General features: G+C 57.5%; 1 protein-coding gene across 1 annotated transcript in view; it reads left to right on the top strand.

The window, feature by feature from the left end:
- Nucleotides 1-6,518: 6,518 nt before the first annotated feature.
- LOC135247816 (retinoic acid receptor alpha) overlaps nt 6,519-22,701 on the top strand; it is a 97,644-nt gene continuing 81,461 nt past the window's right edge. Inside the window, exon 1 of the mRNA XM_064321701.1 lies at nt 6,519-6,691. Coding sequence (XP_064177771.1) covers nt 6,544-6,691 — 148 coding nt within the window. The 5' untranslated portion in view covers nt 6,519-6,543. The remainder of the gene's footprint in view (nt 6,692-22,701) is intronic.

The following is a 22,701-nucleotide window of genomic DNA, read 5'->3' as shown; positions in this document are numbered from 1 at the left end:
ATTGGATGTCTGCTCGCTTTGGCTCGCTTCTCCAGTCCCCCAGTTTCCTAGTTTTCCCAGAAGGCACAGCCTTTTTTTGCGGGGTACGTGAATGGAACGAGGGTTATGGGGGGGGGGGGGGGGGTTTGGGCGTGGCGCCTCTTCCCACCGCTGACGTCGCGCCTCCGGCTGCTCTCTCGATTTGCCTCCGTGGTTCCGCGGCGTACGCGTGTGAATATGGCGGCAGGGCAGGTCAGGTCCCTGCAGAGAAGGACCCTGGCACAGCGTCTCCTAGCACGAGAGAGAAGCAGAAGGAACGTGTTAGAGAAAGGCAAGAGGAGGGCGAAGGAGGCGGCCGTGGGGACCCCCATCCACACATACCCCCACCCCCCCTCAGCAGACCCCCCATCCCCCCCTCCAGCTCTGCTCCGCGTGGTCTGTAGCTGGCGTTCTGGGCAGCGTGCCATGTGGATGTAAGTAGGACGTACAGCCTAAAAGGCCCTCTGTATGGCGGTGAGGGTGGCGGGGGGGCGGTGGGGGGGGGGGGAGGGGGGGGGTTTGCGTGCGAGACCGGCGGGCTCCGCCGTGTGCGTGTCCGGAACCGCCGCTCTGCCCTCGATGCGCGTCGCTCGCATGTCAGCTGACACGCACACACACACGCACGCACGCACACTCACAAACAAACAGGATCATGGGGGGACGCTCGGCCCGCTGGGAGCCGAGACCGGCTGAGCTGTGCGCGTGATGCCGGGCGCACGCGTGTCTGGGGGGGGGGGGGGGGGGGGGGGTACGGGGCCCCCTTTGGCGTCTACAATCCGAGCCGTCTTCTGAAGGCCGTCCGTTTGGATGTGACCGCTTGTTCGTGTTTTAAAGCTGTGCGTTCTCAGTCTGTCTCTGGGTATGTCTTCTGGTTTCGTGTTATTTTATGTTATGCAGGCTGTTCGCACTCTGCCTTCGCTGTGGCTGTGTGTTCGTTTGGTGGGTTTATTTACCGCACTACGGGCTGTGTGACACTCATCATCATCGACGTCGGCTCTGCTCCTTGCTCTGCTGATCCTGTGTACGTCTGCTGGTCGCCCCGGTTACGAGTGCCTGTTAAATGCCTACGTTTAGGCGTACCGAAATTTTTCATACAGGCGCTCTTGCGAGTGTGTGCAAGCGTGCGAGTATTCGCGCGTCGTGTCGCGTGCGCTTGCTTTGCGCGTTCACGTGCGCGTGCGAGTGCGAGTGTGCGCTGGCGCGCCCCGCCTTACAGTAAGCCGCCATCGCCGCGCGTTTCCTCGTCTCCCCTGCTCAGCCGGTGCGGGACGGGAGCGCTTGTATCCCTCCCCTCCTCTCTTGGGCCTCATGCATATTTACCGAGCCTCTGCGTTAGCATGGAGTTCCGTTTCCCCCTTTATCATCCCATTGATGTTTCTCTCTTTCTCTCTCTCTCCCCCTCTCCCTCTCTCTCCCTGCCTCTCTCTCTCTCTCCTTCTCCCCCCACTCTCTCTCTCCCTCCGTCTCTCACTCTCTCTCTCTCCTCTCCCCTCTCTCTCTCTCTCTCTCTCCTCTCTCTCCCCCCTCTCTCTCTCTCTCTCTCTCTCTCTCTCTCTCTCTCTCTCTCTCTCTCTCTCTCTCTCTCTCTCTCTCAGCTTCGCTCCATCACGCTCCCCGGCTCCCACACTTAACTACCACACCTTCCCGTGCGGAAGGCAGCGCTGCGTCGCCTGTCTGCGGGGGGGGGGGCTCGGTCGGAGGGTCGCGCTAACTGTCTGTGAAAAACGTCTCTTTGAACTTCCACGGGAGAAAAAAAACACGTACGGCAGACCTGTGTTTTAGCCCACGGCCCGGGAATAGGACAGAGTGTAGCACAGTGGGTAAGGAACTGGGCTTGTAACCGAAAGGTCGCAGGTTCGATTCCCGGGTAAGGACACTGCCGTTGTACCCTTGAGCAAGGTACTTAACCGGAATTGCTTCAGTATATATCCAGCTATATAAATGGATACAATGTAAAATGCTATGTAAAAAGTTGTGTAAGTCGCTCTGGATAAGAGTGTCTCATAAATGCCTGTAATGTAATGTAATGTAATGAATAAAAGGAACCGTCTCCGGTCCTCACGCTCTTCTGTCCACGTCTCCCTAACACGAGGCCGAAAGATTATTCGTTGGGGGGAAAAGTGCGTCGAGTGTAGCGCACGCACTGCGTCGTTTAACGTAAGTACAACACGGCGTTAAGACCAGCCGGACGTGAAGGCGGGGTCTCGTGATCCCGCCCTCTCGGCAGTGAAAACCCCGCGTTGGCGTGCGTTCCTTTGGCGGATGTGCAGTCGGCCCCAGCGTCTCTCTTTCACACACACGCGCGCACACATAAACGCAGCGTATGAATTAATTACCACGCGCCTCGCTGCAGAGAGCGGACCTGTGGGGTTTAACCTACTTAGTATCGCTCTTAATAATTTATCGGTACGATTCATTCCCCGCCAGCTCCGGGATGAGTTATCCGAGCCGGGCTCCTGTTCGGCTTTGATCCGCCCCCCCCCACCCCCCCCACCCCCACACCCCCCCGACGTCTCTCCCTTTGTTGGGGGGGGAGTGCGGCGGAGGGCGGCGGGCGGGCCAGTTGGTCTGAAAGGGACCCGGCCGCATTGGCGACGCCAGCGCCATTGGGGGTCTCGGGTTTCTCGGCCCGTCGCCGGGGGCGACGAGCGACGGGTCGCGGAGGGGTGTACGACGGCGCTTTCGCCACCGCCGCCGCAGGGTTCCACGAACCCCCGCCGCCACCCCCACCCCGTTTCCAGCGCGACGTTTACAGGATGCAGGTGAAAAGAAACAGGACCAGGTCAAAACCTAGTATGTGTCTGGACTGGCCGAGCCGACTAATGGTGTAACTTCATCACTTGGCCAACCAATGGTGTAACTTCATCACTTAGTCACTCAGTCACTCAGTCACAGACATTCGCGTTTGTAGGGCTGGCCCCGCCGTTGCGGTCCAGCCAAAAACTGGACGGAGGTGACGAACCCCCCCCTACTCCCCCCGAGAGACTCAACCTTTAGGCCCCCCCTCAGCTGTTTGAGTACCTCTGTGGGCCCCTCCCCTGATTCACGTGCGCGTTATTTTAAGAGTTGTGGCACGCGGTCGTCGAGCGTGGAGTCTGCGTTCACGCCGAGGCCATCTTGGATTCGCCCGTGAGCGATTAAAAAATAAGCCATTTCGCAGACAGCTGTCCCCCGTGAAGCCGACCTTCGACCTGACGGAGGGCCCCGCGCGGCCTCCGTCTCAAACGAGCGAGTCGCGAACAAACACGCTACGCTACCTCTGCGCTACATCGCCACGGTTCCATCGAGCGCGCCGCCTGAAATGGAGCTCTGAGTCCGCTGGAGACTCTGCCTGTGATCTTTTCTTGCTGCCGTAGAGAGCTCTTTTACAAATGAGGGTGCCGGCCCTGGAAAAAACATCCAGCTTTTCGGTTCCCTGTTTTGCCGCCGTTGCTACGATGTTAGCGGCGGCTCGGCGTCGGTTCTGCTTTTCATCTCGTTCGGACGGGACGTCCAAGAATGTGGTCTGAATTACCGTCCCGTCCCAGCTGGCTTTATGCGAAAGCGCAAGCGGCGGCAGCAGCGTTGCTGAAACAGAAGCATTTTCGATCCCGCCAAAAAACAAAAAAAATCCTCAAACAATCACGGAGATGAATTTCCTTCTGTTCTGGTGACTCGCGCCTGCAACTGACGTCGTAATTCCAAAAGCCGCGCGTGAGAAAAACTTATAGACGGGTCCGGGAAGCAGGTTTACGCTTCAGCGCGGTTCGATTTTTAAGCATCCTCAATCGAGCGCACGGCTGTGTGTGATAATTCACCTAAAGCGTTCCGCACGGCACCCTTCGCGGCCCGTTACCTTTTTTTTTTTGCTCTGCCGATGTGTCCTCGTTGGCTGATTGAAGCAGGGGTGTCCCATTGCATGTGGGTGGGTTTCCAAAAGCGGTGTGTATGAAAGAGAGAGGGAGAGGGATAAGGACAGGGAGGGGGAGAGAGAGAGAGAGAGAGAGAAAGAGGGACAGAGAGGGAAAGGGAAAGAGATAGAGGGACGGAGAGGGTGGGAGAGAGAGAGAGAGGGACGGAGAGGGTGGGAGAGGGAGAGACGGAAAGAGAGAGGAAGAGGGATAAGGGAGGGGGAGAGAGAGAGAGAGAACGAGGGACAGAGAGGGAAAGGGAAAGAGATAGAGGGAGAGAGATAGAGGGACGGAGAGGGTGGGAGAGGGAGAGAGGGAAACGAGAGAGGGAGGCTCCTCCAGCACCTGCTGCTTCTCTCTCTCTTTCGATGCCGCGCTCATCCGCAGACGCCCCCCCCCCCGCCGCCCCCCGCGGTGAGAGCCCGCTTTATCAGCGCTCCGCGGCAACACAGGCCGGCTATCGATCCGGACGTCCTGGGGCGTGGGGGGGGGGGGTGGGGGGGAGCGACAGACTCATAAAAGATTCAGATCTCCCGTGAATAATTAAGGTGGCCATTAACGCCTGGCCGGGGCGGGCGAGGGGGACGGAGATCGCGGAGAGACGGATCTCCCGCAGAGACCCCCGGTCCCCCGGGTTCCAGGAGTAATCAGCCGCCGATCGACCGTCAGGTTAAATAATCCTTTCGCACCCGGTCGATGGCCCCCGCTAAGCAATCAGGAGCCTCCGTGGAAGCGGAGGAGGGGGAACATATGTTAGGGACGCCGAGTACCCGAGGGCCTGGATGAAAAGTTACATCAGTCGCCGGTAGGCCATCGGGCTTTTTTTTGTTCCTGTGTTCGATTGGGCCAGGTGGGCTGCGAGGGAGGGGCCCCGATCGAGCGCGTCGCGTGCGTGAGCCGACGCACGACCTCCCGGCTGCTTTCGTGTCCTTCCGCGGCGGTTCGTTGAGGAGAAGTAGTGCCCCCTCGCGTGTGCCTGCTCCGCTCTCAGGTGTGATGACGTGTGGGTGAAACCGAAACCGGGGCTTCTTCTCCTCCGCGCCTGCCGGCGATGTCGTGCGCCGCGAGCGCGGTTCGAGTTTTGACGCTTCCCGCGCGCCCGACGCTACGGAATTAGCGCGCGTGGGGGCGAAAAGCGGAGAGCTGGGGGTGCGGGCACAACTGCCAAGCCAAGCTGCGGCCGCGCTCGTAGCGCCACGTCGGGGCCGGCGCTGGCCCGCCTCCCTGGCGGTTCAGGCCGCCGCTGGCCCGCGCCGCTGTCTCCGACCTTCGCCAGCGGCGCGACTCGGCGGAAGCGGCGGACGGGCTCCAAACCGCGAGGTCGAGACGCAGGACGGCAAAACCGCTGCCGCCCCCACGAGGGCCGCGTGCCTGCACCCGCTGGGGATTGTGGGTATCGGTTACCCGCACGCTGCCCGACTGGAAAAATTCCTTCCTCCCCCTCAACGACAGGCTGGGTGTACTTGGGTGTACATTTTTTATTTTTTATTTTTAAACACCTCTGTTATAAATACACAGCCCCGCGTAATTCCCGCTCTTAATCGAGTTCTGTTGTGCTTCGGGGAAGCCTCTGGGGGATTTTATAGCGCTGTAATTAATTAATTAAGCGCCTTTTTTTTCTTCTTTCTTTTCTTGTTTGGTTTTTTGTTTTTTCCGCGATTGCTGTTTCCCCACAGTTGTTTCTGTTCCAACAGTGATAATGAGCGAGCGCGTTACCGCAGAACTGGGAGCGCTATAAAAACTCTCGGCTCTTTCTAAATTTGCGCGTTATTAAATTCCGAGTCGATATGAAATGTTTTTTTTTTTCATGGCGGAGACGCCGAAATTGGATTTTTAAGGAATGTTTCAGACCAGGCTTTAGTGTTAATTACTCCGCAGAGCGCTCCTGTGCAACGTACCTGTCTTCCACACTCTTATCGCAGTGAACGGCCTGTGCAGTCGTTTGTGAAGTTGTTTTTTCATTCTCTCTCTCTCTCTCTCTCTCTCTGTCTCTCTCTCTCTCTCTCTCTCTCTCCCCCTCTCTCTCTCTCTCCCTCTCTCCCTCCCTCCCTCTCTCTCTCTCTCTCTCAGGTGTGAAAGCGGACCTGTACTGGTGGACGGGGGACGGTCCACGAGCACCATGTGACCTCCAGACACGGCCCCCCCCGCGGCATCCCAGCAGCCCACTCACCACCGGGAGGGACCCGAGACCCCCGCTCACGGCACCCCCTGCCCCCCACCCCCCCACGCATCGCCTGCCCCTCCCCCGCCCCGCCCGTCCTCTCTCCCGGTCACAACCACCTGACTGGACTTCCCGCCCCTTCTCTGTGCACTGGGCTTCTACCACAGTCTCGCCTTCTGGTGCTTCACCAAGAAGTCACCAGAACAGGAGGCGACCCTTCCCCCCCTCCGTCCGTCCGGAGCGGCCGTCCTGGACGGGGGCGGTCCCGGAGCGAACGGGAACAAGCTGCCCCCCTTCCCCCCCCCCCCCCCAACGGAGCCGATCGCGCGTCCGCCCCCCTTTGGGATTACCGCCGGACCGCCACCCGGATGGGGACTAGCTGAGCGGGGCGCGCCGCACACCCCCTGAAGAGCGCCGTTGCCGAGCGCCACGCCGCCCCCACCCCCCACCCCCGCCACCCCCACCTGCGCGGACATGTCCGGCAAAGGCAACGCCGGCCCCCACCTGAGCGGCTTCCCCATGCCGCCCTACTCCTACTTCTTCCCCCACGTCCTGGGGGGGCTCTCCCCGCCCCCCCTGCCGGGGCTGAGCGTCAGCGGCTACAGCACCCCCTCGCCTGCAAGTAAGTGACCGCGCCTGGGGATGGGGTAGGGGACAGGATCAGGGGTCATGGGACCAGGTAGGGGACAGGGCCCCAGGCCTTCCCGAAAGCTCTCCGCCCTCAGGGAGCATCGGGGAGGGGGGGGGGGGGGACTCGCATCTCGACCTGCTGGACAGGCGCCGCGTCGGAGGCGGCTTCGAAGTTCCCGGTCGGACCGACGGGTTTTTCCGGCGGCTGGCGGAAGCCTCGGGGCGCGGTTCTGAATAAACACGCGGGGACAGAGAGAGCGCACGAGTGCGCGTTTATTCAGACTTCCTGCGGTGCCCCGCCGCGCGGCTGCCACGATCCGCCGCGCTTTTCTTTTTTCCCCCCGGCTCGGGAAGGCGTGGGAGGCGTCTGAGCGGCACCGCTTCCGACGGGGGGCGGCGAGGGAAGCCGGCGGTAACGGCAGGGCGGGCCCTGGCGGAACCGAAAGCCAAAATCGGACCTGATTGGGTGAAGTGACGAGGCCCAGGCTGCGGTGAGCCCGGCTGCGGCGAGCTGACCTCGTGCAGAGAGCGCTTTTCAGAAAGGGCTCCTGGCCCCGCCCCCGCCCCGCCCCGTCCCGCCCCCGAACTCGCCGGACCCATCCCGCGCGTCGGCGTGAGCTCGGGAGGACCGGACCCTTCCGGGGCCCCGAAACTCTTTGGCCGCGCCCGTCCTGCGTTCCGCGCGTCCGGAAACCTCCCTCTGATGTCACCGTGAGGTGGGAAATCGAGCTTGTCGGTCGCGGGTGCTGACGGCAGTGAAAATATCTGAGGGAACGTTATGTCCTTACGAGCAAATTAAGTTAACGCTCAACAAATAATTAGATCGCAGAGATCACAGCCGTCTTACTTTATGTCAGCGTAGAAGTGTGAACACTTAATTTGGGGTGATGTATGAATTCAGGTGGGTGGGTGGGGTAATCTGATGAGGTCTGGCTGATGAGCTCTGGCTGCTCTCCATGTAAGGTTTTGATTGTGAAAACTGCAAGCAAGCAGCTGATTGGCTCATACGGACAGAAGTTAAGCTGGATCGCTTACTGAAACTGAACCTGGTCGTAGTGATGAGCACGTACCTTTAGCTTTTAGCATGCTAGCAAACTAGAGTTTGTGTTGTATTGCTATCGTAACTGCAGCGTTGCGTTTCATTTCTCATTCGCTACGAATCCCCCCCCCAAAGGCTCCCACCGTATTGGTGCAGCTCCTGCTCGCGTGGCCAATATGCCCGCAAAAACGAAACGAATTAAAAACAAAAATGATATGGTGTTTGTGAGTTTTCAACAGTTTGTAATGTAACTTTTAAAAACTAGCGCCACCGGGACACGGTTTGTCTTCCCTAGCTGCGCGGTCGCACGGAATAGGGCCGCCGAGTTTACACAGGGCTCTGTTCTCACCGGTGGTGGTGGTGGGGGGGGTGGGAGGGGAGTTTGCGAGGGACGTACTTGCTTCCTTTCCTCATGGCCCCCTGCGCTGTTTGTTTGCTGGTGAGGGGAAGGGGGGAGCGGTTAGCCGAGTCATTAGCGGGCCCGAAAGCTAGCGCCCGGAGCAGGGCCGGAGATTAAGGTGAGGGCGTTCCACGCGTTCAGTGTTTCAGTGTATCGGCTGTTTTGAGTGGTGAAAGGCTATTTCACTTTGCTGTGTAATGATGTTATCTGATAAGTTGCTTTTTCGCTTAATGGGGGGTAATTTATTGCATGTGGACTGCTTACGTCAGGATGGACTTTGTAACCTGAGTAATTGTTCTGCGTGTGTGTATGTGTGTGTGTGTGTATGTGTGTGCACGCGTGTGCCTGTCTGTGTGTTTGTGTGCACGTGTGTGTGTGCATGCGTGCGTGTGTCTGTGTGTATAACGGAATGCAAAGCATGTAAATGGAAAGCAAAGCAACTCACAAAATATTTTTCAGTTTCATATATATATATATTATAGTCGCTTTATATATAACTTTCCGTGCTTCAGTGCTAATGCTTGTGATGCAAATGTCTGTCCTTCGTCCATTATGTACTACTACAATAGTGAATGACGTCAGACGCCCACTAAAACGTCATTGTGCCGTCAGAATGTATTTTTCTAAATGTGGACCTAAATAAAGAACTGAAGTGCGTATGCATGCACGTTAGCACGTTAGCACGCTTCCCTCAGGCCCTGGCGTGTCTCTCGATAAATGACGCAAGACATGACGGGCTACGGAAAACGGCGCTCGTTAGCGTAATGGCGAAGACGCTCCGGCTCGGCCGCGCTGAGCGGCTGCGTAATCGGCGGACGAAGGGAAGCGCCGGCGTGACAGGATGCAGACCGAGCCCCGCGCTCGGGCCGCGTCGTTACGGACTCCCGCGGATACCCCGCCTGCGGCCTGGCGTTCGCCCGGGCCCGGAGACCCTGTCGCTAAAGCTTAACGAGCGGTACGCGGCCCACCTGTGGTGAAAACTGTTCCATTGAAATAACATTATTTGAAGAAATTGTGAGTAATTATATTTCGTTATAATAATAACAATATCGATAGCCAAGAACAGTAATGCTACGTATTTAAGCAGTAACTCACCACGGGCAGTGGGGGCGGCAGTGTAGCGTAATGGGTAAGGAGTTGTTCTTGTAACCTGAAGGTCGCGGGTTCGATTCCCGGGTAGGACACTGCCGTTGTACCCTTGAGCAAGGTACTTAACCTGCATTGCTCCAGTATATATCCAGCTGTATAAATGGATACAATGTAAACGCTGTGTGAGTCGCTCTGGATACGAGCGTCTGCTGAATGCCTGTAATGTAACGTATTGTATATTGTGATTATGCCACAGCTAAGGGGTGTTGTCTGGCCCGACGCACAGCCAGTGGCCCTGGAGAGATCCCGTGCATTTCTTCCCCCCTTACGGACATGACCTCTCCCTCCTGGAGACCTGCACCAGATCGTTTATAGTGTTTCCGTCATAGCTACCAGCAGTTAATGTGGACTTTTGTTTTTCATTGTTAAATGTCCTTTCTCTTATCTCCTGTGTTCGACGGCTGTCGGCTGGAGCCGATGGCCGCCCTGTCGTGCGGTGTGTTATTGGGACCGCGCGGCGTGTGGCGGGCGGGCGGGCTGACCCCGGGCCGGTTTAATATCCGGTAGGCGCAGCTCCGCCGGACCCTTCCCCTGGAGCCAGCGCGTGCGCGCCGGGCGCGGCCAGGGACCCAAGCCGCGACTTTTTACGGGCGTGCGGGCCTGTCTCTGCGTCGGTGCGCGCGTCTCAGTAGGCTAGTCTTCGTGTGTCTGTGTGTGTGTGCAGTGTCCGTGTCTGAGCGTCTGGGCGCAGCGTGCCGGCGTGTGTGTGTGTGTGTCTGTGGTGGTGACGGGGGGAGGGAGGGGGAGGGGGACGGGGGCGCCGCGTGTGTCCGTCAGGACTCTCGGTGTTTACCGCGCAGAGCGGTCTGGTTCCTTCCCTTTCGCAGAGCAAACATTTCCTGTCTGTAAACACTGGAGAAACACTGGAGAGCCAGGACACAACCACTTCCTGAGCGGCACTGTCCACTGCAAAAACAGCGCATACACGCACACACTCACACACACACATACATACGCACACACACTCACACACACACACACTCACACACACACATACGCTCACACACACTCACACACATACGCACACACACACTGCAAACACATATGCATACACTGCATAAGCACGCGCACACACACACACAGCACACGCAGAAACACACACGCACGCGCGCACACAGACATACACACCCGCACGCACACCCATGAACACACACACACACTCTTTCTTTTTCTCTCTCTCTCTCACAGGCTGAAGCCTGTCAGCTCACTCTACGCCTTTTCATCAATTCATCATATTTTCCACTGGTCACTCCACGGCTCCATGGAAAGCTCAGAGCATCCTGCACGCACGCACACACACACACACACAGAGGCCCGCACACACACACACACACACACAGAGGCCCGCACACACACACACACACACACAGCGGCCCGCACACACACATACACATACATACACACACACACACACACACACACACACCTCCCTGAAGACACGCAGGCCACCAGCGGAGTGGCCCTGGCTGCGCTCTCTTCTCCCTGTTTAAATGGGAGATTAATGGGAGTCTGCACGCTCCGATTCCCTGCTCTCTGTCCCGCAGAGAGGTGCGGGCTGTCCGCACGCACGGGCCAGCCCGGCCGCTCACGCACTCTGGGCCGCTCAGAGTGGGCTAACGAGCTGCAAGCCCCACATGGGGGGGCGGGCCTTCCGCTGCTGACCAATCACAGGTCAGCCTAGATCCGCTGACAGCCAGGCTAGCCAATCAGAAGAGCAGAAAACGTGGGGCAGAGACCGCTCGGGCCCCCTGTGCATGAAAGAGTGGAACGAGGGCGGATCGCTACGTGAGAAAGCTCCACGAGAACGCGTTCGCCTCGAACCGATCGCCGTCGAATCGAGCGAAACGTCACGTAGAAAACAAACGGCGCGCCGCTCCCGCCGTTTCGCGGCTTTTACGAGCAGGAGAGCGGACGAAAAGAACAGCTGCTCTTTTAAGCGAGGGCGCGCGCCGGTTAGCCCCGCGCGCGCGTTGGCTAATTAGCTGAACGAGGCCCGTAAATCGCGGGCGCTGAGTCGGACAGCCGCGGCGCGGGCTTCGTAAGGCCGCGGGACTGATGGCGGGCGGCTGTCGGGTGCTATCGGAGGTGGGCAACCCGGCTTCAGAGAGTTAAAAAGACCCACCGTGTGTTTGCTCCACCGCCATGCGCTAAACCGGCTGATTCTAATTAGCATAACTCCTCAGCATGATGGGAGAACTAATTATTGTAATAAGCCGGTTTAGTATCGGACGGAGTGTAGCACAGTGGGTAAGGAACTGGGCTTGTAACCGAAAGGTCGCAGGTTCGATTCCCGGGTAGGACACTGCCGTTGTACCCTTGAGCAAGGTACTTAACCGAAATTGCTTCAGTATATATATCCAGCTGTATAAATGGATACAATGTAAAATGCTATGTAAAAGTTGTGTAAGTCGCTCTGGATAAGAGCGTCTGCTAAATGCCTGTAATGCAATGTAGTGCATCTTGGTGGAGCAGAGACACGGTCGGTCTTTCTAACTCTTTGAAGCCGGGTTACCCATGTGGGTGCTATGTATCCGCGAGCTCGGTGGACACCCCAGGTGAGTTAGCCCGGATCTTTCATTCGTCTCGCGCAAACCCGAACGGTCAAGAGGAATTTACGAGGGTCAGTAACGTTTCACAGATAAAGCTCTCTCTCTCTCTTTGGTGCTGTCAGGAAAAAAGGACTCGCGGTTGAAACTAACTTTTTTTTTTTTTTTTTGTGCTGACAAAGCAGGTGATGTTTGATTGGTCCCAATTCTGAAAAATGCGAATTTCGTGGTTTTTCGAAATCCGTTTCCCGCCAATCTTTTAGCGAGCAGCTCCCAGGCCAGCGTGAGCGGTGTTCGGGTAAAGCTGTCGCGTCTGCGCACGCCGCTGCCCCCTGCTGGCTGCAGTTTGTCGGGACCTGGGTGGGAAATGGCGCCTGGTGAGGTGTGACTGTGGCCGTGTCCGGATCAGCTCACTTGCCTACTGTTGAGTGTACAAGTGGCATGTAAGTTGTATACTCAGTAGTAGGCAAGTGAGCTGTTTCGGACGCTGCCTCTGTGTGGCGCTGTTTGTCAGAGTGCTGAGGACAGCCCCAGAGGCAGGGAGCCTTTTTGAAAGCAGCTTTGCCTCGCACCCTCCATAAGCTTTGTTGTCACCCTCCATAACCCCCCCTCACCACCATCTCTAAACCCCCCTCACCACCCTCCCTACCCCCCCCACCACTGTCCCTAACCCCCCTCACCACCCTCCCTAACCACCATCCCTTCCCGCCCTCACCCCCTCCTCTCCTCACCCCCTCCCCTAACCCCTCCCACCCTCCCTCCTTACCCCCTTCCACCCTCCCTACCCCCTCACCACCCTCTCCTTCCCCCCTCATCCCCTACCCCTTCCCTCCACCTCCCCTCTCCCTCCCTCCTCCTCCTCTCTCCTCCTCCCTCACTCCCCTCTCCCTCTCCCTAACTCCCTCTCCCTCCTCCCTCACCCCCCCCTCTCCCCTCCTCCCTAACTCCCCTCCTCCCTCCTCCCTCACCCCCTCTCCTCCCTCCTCCCTCACCCCCTCTCCCCCCTCCCTCTGCCCCTCTGTCACCCTCTCTTTTCCGCACCATCTTCGCCCTGACAGCCTTGCGCTCAGTCTCGGTCCTGCTATTATTCCGCTCCCCTACTTATTTCCCATTATTTCCGTACGCTTTGATGATGATGGGAGGGGGGGGGGGGGCGGCGGCCAATCCCGGGCCGGCATGCTCAGCGGAGCGCGAGCGTTATCCGGACGGGCCTGGCGTGCGGCTGCGCTCCCTCTCTCTGTGCGTTTGCCGTCCGTGCACAATCAGGCCCTCCTTCCTCAAAGGAGCCGTGTCCTGATAATCCGGGATGGCTCAGTTTCCCCAGCGCTATCCCACAATCCCCCCCTGAGCGGAAAGCCCTTAAACAGAGCCGCCGTTAAATATAGACTGCCGCTTAAAGCCGCCGCCGTTCCCGTTTTGATAAAAAAACGCCCGCGACGATGCGGCCAATCGCGGGGGCCGTCCCTCGCCAACGTCACGCGCTGGGCAATCCCGTCTCCGGCTCGGCGTTTGAGGGTCGGCGGAGGCGGAGGGGAAATGCCTTTTTCCTCCCCTGGGTTGGGGGGGGGGGAGCGGTGGAGAACCTTCCGGAAAGTGAAAAGGCGGAGGGTGGGAGAATGCAGCGCTAGCCGGGGAATTGCGCCGTTAGCGCTGCCAACAAAAACAGCCCTCCGGGGGGGAGGGGAAGGGGGCAGTGGGGGGGAGAGGAAGGGATTAGGGGGGAAGAGAGCGTACGTCCGCGGCGCGGGGAAAACGCGCTCTCGTTCTGGCGCTAGGCCACGTCGCCTGCTTCTCCCCAAAGCTTCTGTCTGTGAAGGAGCCCTCGCTGTGAAGCACACGAGGCTCAGGCTGTCTGTGAAGGAGCCCTCGCTGTGAAGCCCACGAGGCTCAGGCTGTCTGTGAAGGAGCCCTCGCTGTGAAGCCCACGAGGCTGAGGCTGTCTGTGAAGGAGCCCTCGCTGTGAAGCACACGAGGCTCAGGCTGTCTGTGAAGGAGACCTCGCTGTGAAGCCCACGAGGCTGAGGCTGTCTGTGAAGGAGCCCTCGCTGTGAAGCCCACGAGGCTCAGGCTGTCTGTGAAGGAGCCCTGCGCTGTGAAGGAGCCCTGCGCTGTGAAGGAGCCCTCGCTGTGAAGCCCGCGAGGCTGGGGCTGTCTGTGAAGGAGCCTTCGTTGTGAAGCACGTGGGGCTCAGGCTGTCTGTGAAGTAGCCTTCGCTGTGAAGCCCGCGAGGCTGAGGCTGTCTGTGAAGGAGCCCTCGCTGTGAAGCACACGAGGCTCAGGCTGTCTGTGAAGTAGCCTTCGCTGTGAAGCCCACGAGGCTCAGGCTGTCTGTGAAGGAGCCCTGGCCGAGCGGCCCTGTGAGAGGGAGTGAAAGCTTCCTCTTCTGCTCCGGAGAGCGTCACGTTCATTTAAGGCCCCGCGCGGATACGGCAGGGCAATCGTGACGCGAGCTAACGATCGCTCTTCCCGGGGAAACAGCGGCGGCGGGACGCCGTGTGACTGCCTGACGAACTCGCGCGTGCGGGGGGGGTTTGGGGCGTAGGATCGATCGCCCAGCCTGCTCTCTTTAATGCGAGGACTACGGCTCAAAAAAACCGCCGCCCTTTCATTATTGGAAATCGGCCCGTTGTGAGCCAGACGGCGTATTATGGGGAAACAGGGGGGCCGTTAGACGCCGCCGTTATAATTCCAACGACCCCCCGCACGCCGCCACCGCGATGGCTTCTTTTAACCGCAGCGGAATCGGCGCTGGCCGCCGCGTGAGGGGGCGCTAATCACGGCGGCGCGGGGTTGGGGTTGGGGTTGGGGTGGTGGGTGGGGGGTGGGGAGGTTCCGTATAAATGGGGGAGGTTCCGCGAGGCGACGTGGGAAGCGGCGGTCGTGGGCGTGGCCACCCCGCCCGCGATTCTGGCTGGCGTTCAGCCGGGCGACGCCCTACGCTTCGCCGATCGCACGCCGGGCCCGCCTCTGCCCTCCCGTTGGTTTTCGGACCCGTGTGGAAGGGAGGGGGTGGGAGTTGGGGGGTAGGAGCAGGCCCGCTGTCTCTCAGCACAGCCTGTTATCGGGGATCTTAACTCAACAGAGGCCTGCGATTGATTTTGTGAAAGAAGTGCCTTGTACCTTTACCTGCTGAAAACACTGGGGGGGAAAAAAAGAAACACTCCTTCCCCCAGGAGGCTCCCCATCAATCACTCTCGCAGAGTTCCAAGGGGGCGGGGCCGGTGGCAGCCACACACCTCCCGGGCATCTTAAATCAACCGGGGCCAGGCAGGCCCTTCACTGAAGAATCACAACTTTGCTCCGGGCCTTGTAATTTTGTCCTTTCTTGCGTTCTGTCATTTTTTTTTTGGCAGTGGGGGCCTCTTCTGTGTGGCCCCCCCTGTGGTCTCCGGGCCTTTTTTCTGGCCCAATCGGAACTGCCAAACAGCAGGTTGGGCGAGAATAACCCACAATGCACTGTGACGAGGCCGGTTACGTTCGCTCCGTTGTTCGCACCTGTTTAGCGATCTCATAAAATTGTCAAGATTGACTATTCGTATTCCACGCAGTAAGACGCAAGCCATGCTAACAGCAGGCTATGGCCGCCGCTAATTGTTTGGAACCATTTCGTTTTCGGGAGAGAGCGTTTGTGAGGAATTTCTGGGCAGCGCGAGGGTTCGAAAAACGGTTTTTACGAGAGCTGTGAAAAGCGCAGACGCTTGTTAGCTTTTTCGAGCTAAACTCTGACGATTACCATTTAGCGTGCTATAAATTGCCATTAGTGTCATGTGAAAATATCATATCCCCGTTTTTTTTTTACACATAGCTCATCCTGCAGACTTAATTACAATGGTGTTTGGGAAAAGAAAAGAAGAGCTTTTTTGGGGGTTTTTTTTTTTTTCCTGTTCCTGAGAATTTTTTTGGAGATTCTTTCGGAGACGCGAGGGCCTTCGCACGACAGCGATAACGCGCTATTCATAGCTAACTAGCGTCGTAACCGTCGCCCGAAGTGCAAATATTTATTGGGCTCTAAAGGCTCGGAGAGACGCGCGTAGCCGTAAAACGGTCTTGGTTTATGGTTCGTGACGCCACTACGGGCAGGTGGGATGTCTGCCTGTACCCGGGTGAGGGCGGGGTCTGAGGGGTTCGGGGGGGGGATTGGTGGGAGAGGCAGCCAATCCCACTGAAGCCCCCCAAACCCAGAGTAAAGAATGGGAAGAGAGATGTCTGTCACGTGGACACGCTGTGTCGATGGCTGCAGTCCTCCACGTTGGGGTTTCTCACCCCTGCCTTTGAAATGTATCTGACGTGGCAGGCCAGGGCCCCGTGGGACACTGGAGAGACGGGCTTTCCTTTCTGACGGGTACATCTGTGGAAAAGTCAAGCAGATGATCGGTGGTGGTGGTGATGGCATCAAAAGCCAGCTTTAGAGGGCGACTCCTACTGTACTACAGCCATCGCTTTTAATCTGAGAACACACTCACACACACGCTCACATACACACATACACGCTCACATACACACATACACACACACACGCTCACATACACACACACACGAACGCACATGCACACGCATACACACACACATACACACACATATACACACACGCACACCCTCTCACATACAGACACACACAGACTTGCGTTCTGGGCCCCAGTGTGAAAAGCGAACTGGATTTTGGAGACCTCATGGGGGCCGATGTGGGGAGCGGTGATGGGGAGCTCAGCTCAGCTCAGCTCAGCTCAGCTCAGCTCCAGCCCCGCGTCGCTTCAGACCGATTTGATAATCGAGGCGTTTATGCAGCGCGAGGGCCGGGCGGGACCAGCTGGTTCGATTTACCGCGATGTTGAATTCGTTAGGACGCGGACGGCGGCGGCGGCGGCGCGCGGAGAGCTCGGATCCCGCCGGCGCAGAGAGAGCACCGCAGCTCCGCTTACCTCACCCCCCCACCCCACCCCACCACCCCCCCCACCCCACCCCACCCCCCCGGTCTGAAAAAAACACCAGCTTTTACGTCGTCGGGCGAAAGCAGCGCGAGGCGAAACAAACAAACTTTTCCGGCGGTCTGGGTCCAGTGCTTTTCAGCTCTTTTTCTGCTTTTGTGAGGGACCGAAGTGGCGAGTTTTTCTCGTTGCCAGGATGTTTTTCGAGCCGGGATGAGAGAGGGGGAGAGAAAGGGAGAGATGCGTGCGTCCGTCCTGAGTGCGCCGCTGTGGCCCTCGAGTGCCCAATTAGCCCGAGCTCTAATTGGTTTAATGGAGGCACTCCACCTGGCCGTATCCCCTGCCGCTGAAGGGGGGCAGTCAAAGGAGTGCTTTCTTGGAACCGGAGAGCCCAAAAAAAAAAAAGGGGGCCGCCGGTCGCTCGGCTTTGTTTTCCGGTGGCATGAGTGCCCGCTGCTTTTTCTCTGAGTGGCGGCATGAGTGCCCACGCTTTTCCTACGTCGGCGGGCACCCAGAAGGGCGTGGCCCGGCAGCGTCCTATCGCAGCCCCCCCCCCGTCGATCGTCCTTCGTCTCTCTCTCTCTCGCTCTCTCGCTCTCTCTCTCCCCCTCTCTCTCTTTCTCTCTCTCCCTCTCTCTCTCCCCCTCTCCCTCTCTCTCTCTCTCTCTCTCTCTCTCTCTCTCCCCTCTCTCTCTCCCTCTCTCTCTCTCTCTCTCTCTCTCTCTCTCTCTCCTCTCTCTCTCTCTCTCTCTGTCTCTCCCTCTCTCCCTCTCTCTCTCTCTCTGGCACGCTAATTAAGAGCAGCTCTTAGCTGAAGAGCGGCTGCACGGGGGAGAAGATGTTTTTGGGGGTTTTTTTCTCTCTCTCTCTCGCTCCGTCTCTTTCGCCCGCGCGCGTCTTCGCTTCGGGGGTGGGGGGTGGGGGTAGGAGGGGTAGTGGGGGTTCGCGGTATGCATTCAAAGGCCCTCACGTTCCCACCCCCTCCACAGGCTAACCCCATAAATCACTCACTGGGTATGGGTCCTGTTAACTCCTTAATAGTTTTTAAGAGCATGTTTTGCATTATTTATTGAGTGATTGATTTATTACTTGTTTTTTTTGTTTTTTTTTCTTCTTTTTTTTTTTTTTTGCCTGACGACTTTAAAGAATTTGTGTGGGTTGCCAGGTTTTTTTTTTTTTGAATATAAAGGGTACTAGAAGTGATATTAGTAGTCTTAATTCCGTGCTTGTGGTAGATTTTAGCTGGTTTTTCGCGCTCTGCTCTCGCTCGTCCCCTGTGCTGGGGGGTGGCCTGTCCTGCGCTGCGGAGCCTTTGCAGATGGCTGCTGGGACATTTCCGTGTTTGTGTCGCTCCTAAACTCTGTCAAGCGCACATCTGTCGCTGATTCTGTTCACATGGTGTTTAGTTCGCTGGGAACCCAAACAGACAGGGAGTTCTGCGGGGACTCGCCACTTCCCTACACACACACACACTCACGCATGCACACACTCACACACGCGCACACACACACACACACACACACACACACACACTCACGCTGTACACACTCTCACACACACACACACACAGACACGCACACACGCATGCACACACACACACACATACACACCCTGTACCACACACACAAAACACACCACCTCACACATACACACACACACACACTCATACACTTAGTACACACTCGCATACACACACAGCGCACAGCAGTACACACACACATCGCTCACACACATACACTAACACACACGGACACATACTTGGGTGCACAAGCACACGCACATACATACAAACACACAATGTACACAGACACTTGTGTGCACACAAACACACAGGCTTGCATGCACACACGCACTCATACACACACACACTCATACACTTACGTGCACACACACACAATCACATGCACACACACACACACACACACACACACAATCACATACACACACACACACACACACTACACTTACGTGCACACACACACAATCCACACACACACACACAACACTTGTGACACACACTCGATGCACACACACACAAAACCACACACACACACTACACTATCCACACACACAATCGCATGCACACACGCGCGCAAACCGCTCAAAGAAAGGTTTTTTTCCCCGTGGTCACGGTTAGCGCCCCTGGCTAGTCAGACACACGATTCAGGGCTTCACATTTGTCATCAGTCGGGCCAGTCAAAGGTTTTATGGGGCTTTTATGGGGGCGCTCCCGCACCTCTGCATGGTGGGGTCCGAGGGGTCTTGAGTGGCTGGGGCTCAGGGGCCCGCTGCCCCCCCCGGGTGTTTACTCGGGCCGGCCCTTAAACCACCGCCGGCGGCAGCGTCCCCGTCGCCCGCCCGCCTGCGCCGGGCTCCAGATGTTCCCCGCCCGCGGGGGGAGCGTGGGGCGGGGCGGGGCGGGGCCTGGGGAACGCGCTGCCGCACCACCGCTAATCTAGGAAGCCGCTGCGTTAGCGGCGTAATAAACGCCTCCCCAAACACGCAGAGAAATGCAGTCAAGCAAACGCACACGCGCATGCACACATACACTAGCGCATAAACACACATGCATCACGCACACACGTATGCACACACACATACACACACGCACGCTCGCACACACACACACACACAACAGAGCCTCTAGGAGTTCCTCTTTGCGTCTTCCCCAAGCCGACATCAAAGCTCTCAGCTCCTTCAGTGACTTCAAACGCTGGGGGGGGGGGTTGGGGGGGCCATTAAAGCGCAGAGTTTATTTTCTGAAAGGTAATGATTTATTTGATCGAGAAATGAAACCGCAAACCGAACCGACAGGATTTTCTCTTCTCTGGCCCGGTTCACCACCAGGCTCAAATTGGTGCCAGGTGTGGCAGCGCTGCGCGCTCTCTCCTCTCAGCCTCCTCGCTCGTCCCGCTCCCCGCTGGTCCCGCTCCGTGCTGTCCCGCTCCCCGCTGGTCCTGCTCCCCGCTGGTCCTGCTCCCCGCTGGTCCCGCCGAGGAGCTGCGGGCTCAGCAGTCAATTCGGGAGTAGCTGCACCGCGTGTGTGTGTGTGTGTGTGTGTTTGTGTGTGTGTGTGCGTGCATGCGTGCGTTCGTGAGAAGCGAGCGTGGGGGTGAGAAGGTGTTGACAGGTGGTCTCTGTCCACAGCACTACCCCCCTCCCCTCCCGCACTGCGCCTCCTCGTTCGCTCTCTCCCCCCGTGATCATCACTGTCCCCCCCTCCAGCCTTTCTCCCCATTTACTTAACCCTTTAAAGTGCAAGATCACAAATACGCGATTGGAGTGTTCTTAACCGAGCGTCCTAGCGCCGATGCAGCAATCACTCCTGCCAATGAAAGGCAATGGAGTTCTAGAACACTGAAAAGAACATTCTAAAAAAAAAAAGACCTACTCTTCAAAGGGTTAAAGCCTGCAGGACCAGAGATGGGACACAGGAGGGTGACAGTGCCCCCCCACAAAATGGACTCTGCAGCAACCCGCGTCTTTTTTGAGCTACCCGCACGGACGCCGGTCCCGTTCCCGCTGGGCTCGGAGGAGGGAGTCGAAGGAAGGCGAGGTGGGGCGGTTCTTAAACGCTCGCGTGGGTGAGGGGGGGCGGCGTGGGGTGAAGAGGGGCCGGTTCTGCTCAACTTCTGATTCTGCTGCGAATTCAGCCACCTGTGCCCTATTCAGCCACCTGTGCCCTATTCAGCCACCTATTCAGCCACCTATGCCCTATTCAGCCACCTGTGCCCTATTCAGCCACCTATTCAGCCACCTATGCCCTATTCAGCCACCTGTGCCCTATTCAGCCACCTATTCAGCCACCTATGCCCTATTCAGCCACCTGTGCCCTATTCAGCCACCTATTCAGCCACCTATGCCCTATTCAGCCACCTATTCAGCCACCTATGCCCTATTCAGCCACCTATGCTCTATTCAGCCACCTATACCCTATTCAGCCACCTGTGCCCTATTCAGCCACCTGTGCCCTATTCAGCCACCTATTCAGCCACCTATGCCCTATTCAGCCACCTATTCAGCCACCTATGCCCTATTCAGCCACCTATACCCTATTCAGCCACCTATGTCCTATTCAGCCACCTATTCAGCCACCTATGCCCTATTCAGCCACCTATTCAGTCACCTATGCCCTATTCAGCCACCTATGCCCTATTCAGCCACCTATGTCCTATTCAGCCACCTATGCCCTATTCAGCCACCTATGCCCTATTCAGCCACCTATGTCCTATTCAGCCACCTGTGCCCTATTCAGCCACCTATGCCCTATTCAGCCACCCATGCCCTACTCAGCCACCTGTGCCCTATTCAGCCACCCATGCCCTACTCAGCCACCTGTGCCCTATTCAGCCACCCATGCCCTACTCAGCCACCTATGCCCTATTCAGCCACCCATGCCCTACTCAGCCACCTGTGCCCTATTCAGCCACCTGTTCAGCCACCTATGCCCTATTCAGCCACCTGTTCAGCCACCTATGCCCTATTCAGCCACCTATGCCCTATTCAGCCACCTGTTCAGCCACCTATGCCCTATTCAGCCGCCTATGCCCTATTCCCTATTCAGCCACCTATGCCCTATTCAGCCACCTATGCCCTATTCAGCTACCTATGCCCTATTCAGCCACCTATGTCGTATTCAGCCACCTATGCCCTATTCCCTATTCAGCCACCTATGCCCTATTCAGCCACCTATGCCCTACTCAGCCACCTATACCCTATTCAGCCACCTGTGCCCTATTCAGCCACCTGTGCCCTATTCAGCCACCTATTCAGCCACCTGTGCCCTATTCAGCCACCTATTCAGTCACCTATGCCCTATTCAGCCACCTATGCCCTATTCAGCCACCTATGCCCTATTCAGCCACCTGTGCCCTATTCAGCCATCTATGCCCTATTCAGCCACCTATTCAGCCACCTATGCCCTATTCAGCCACCTATTCAGCCACCTATGCCCTATTCAGCCACCTATTCAGCCACCTATGCCCTATTCAGCCACCTATGCCCTATTCAGCCACCCATGCCCTTCAGCCACCTGTGCCCTATTCAGCCACCCATGCCCTACTCAGCCACCTGTGCCCTATTCAGCCACCCATGCCCTACTCAGCCACCTATGCCCTATTCAGCCACCCATGCCCTACTCAGCCACCTGTGCCCTATTCAGCCACCTGTTCAGCCACCTATGCCCTATTCAGCCACCTGTTCAGCCACCTATGCCCTATTCAGCCACCTATGCCCTATTCAGCCACCTGTTCAGCCACCTATGCCCTATTCAGCCACCTATGCCCTATGCCCTATTCAGCCACCTATGCCCTATTCAGCCACCCATGCCTTATTCAGCCACCTGTGCCCTACTCAGCCACCTATGCCCTACTCAGCCACCTATGCCCTACTCAGCCACCTATGCCCTACTCAGCCACCTATGCCCTATTCAGCCACCTGTGCCCTATTCAGCTACCTATGCCCTATTCAGCCACCTATGCCCTATTCAGCCACCTATGCCCTATTCAGCTACCTATGTCCTATTCAGCCACCTATGTCCTATTCAGCCACCTATGCCCTATTCAGCCACCTGTGCCCTATTCAGCTACCTATGCCCTATTCAGCCACCTATGCCCTATTCAGCCGCCTATGCCCTATTCCCTATTCAGCCACCTATGCCCTATTCAGCCACCTATGCCCTATTCAGCTACCTATGCCCTATTCAGCCACCTATTCAGCCACCTATGCCCTATTCCCTATTCAGCCACCTATGCCCTATTCAGCCACCTATGCCCTACTCAGCCACCTATGCCCTACTCAGCCACCTATGCCCTACTCAGCCACCTATGCCCTATTCAGCCACCTGTGCCCTATTCAGCCACCTATGCCCTATTCAGCCACCTATGCCCTATTCAGCCACCTATGCCCTATTCAGCTACCTATGTCCTATTCAGCCACCTATGT

This window comes from Anguilla rostrata, chromosome 2, assembly GCF_018555375.3.
Source record: "Anguilla rostrata isolate EN2019 chromosome 2, ASM1855537v3, whole genome shotgun sequence".
NCBI classification, from domain to species: domain Eukaryota; kingdom Metazoa; phylum Chordata; class Actinopteri; order Anguilliformes; family Anguillidae; genus Anguilla; species Anguilla rostrata.
Note: the sequence above shows the minus strand (reverse complement) of the source record. Positions and strands in the feature narration are given on the sequence as shown.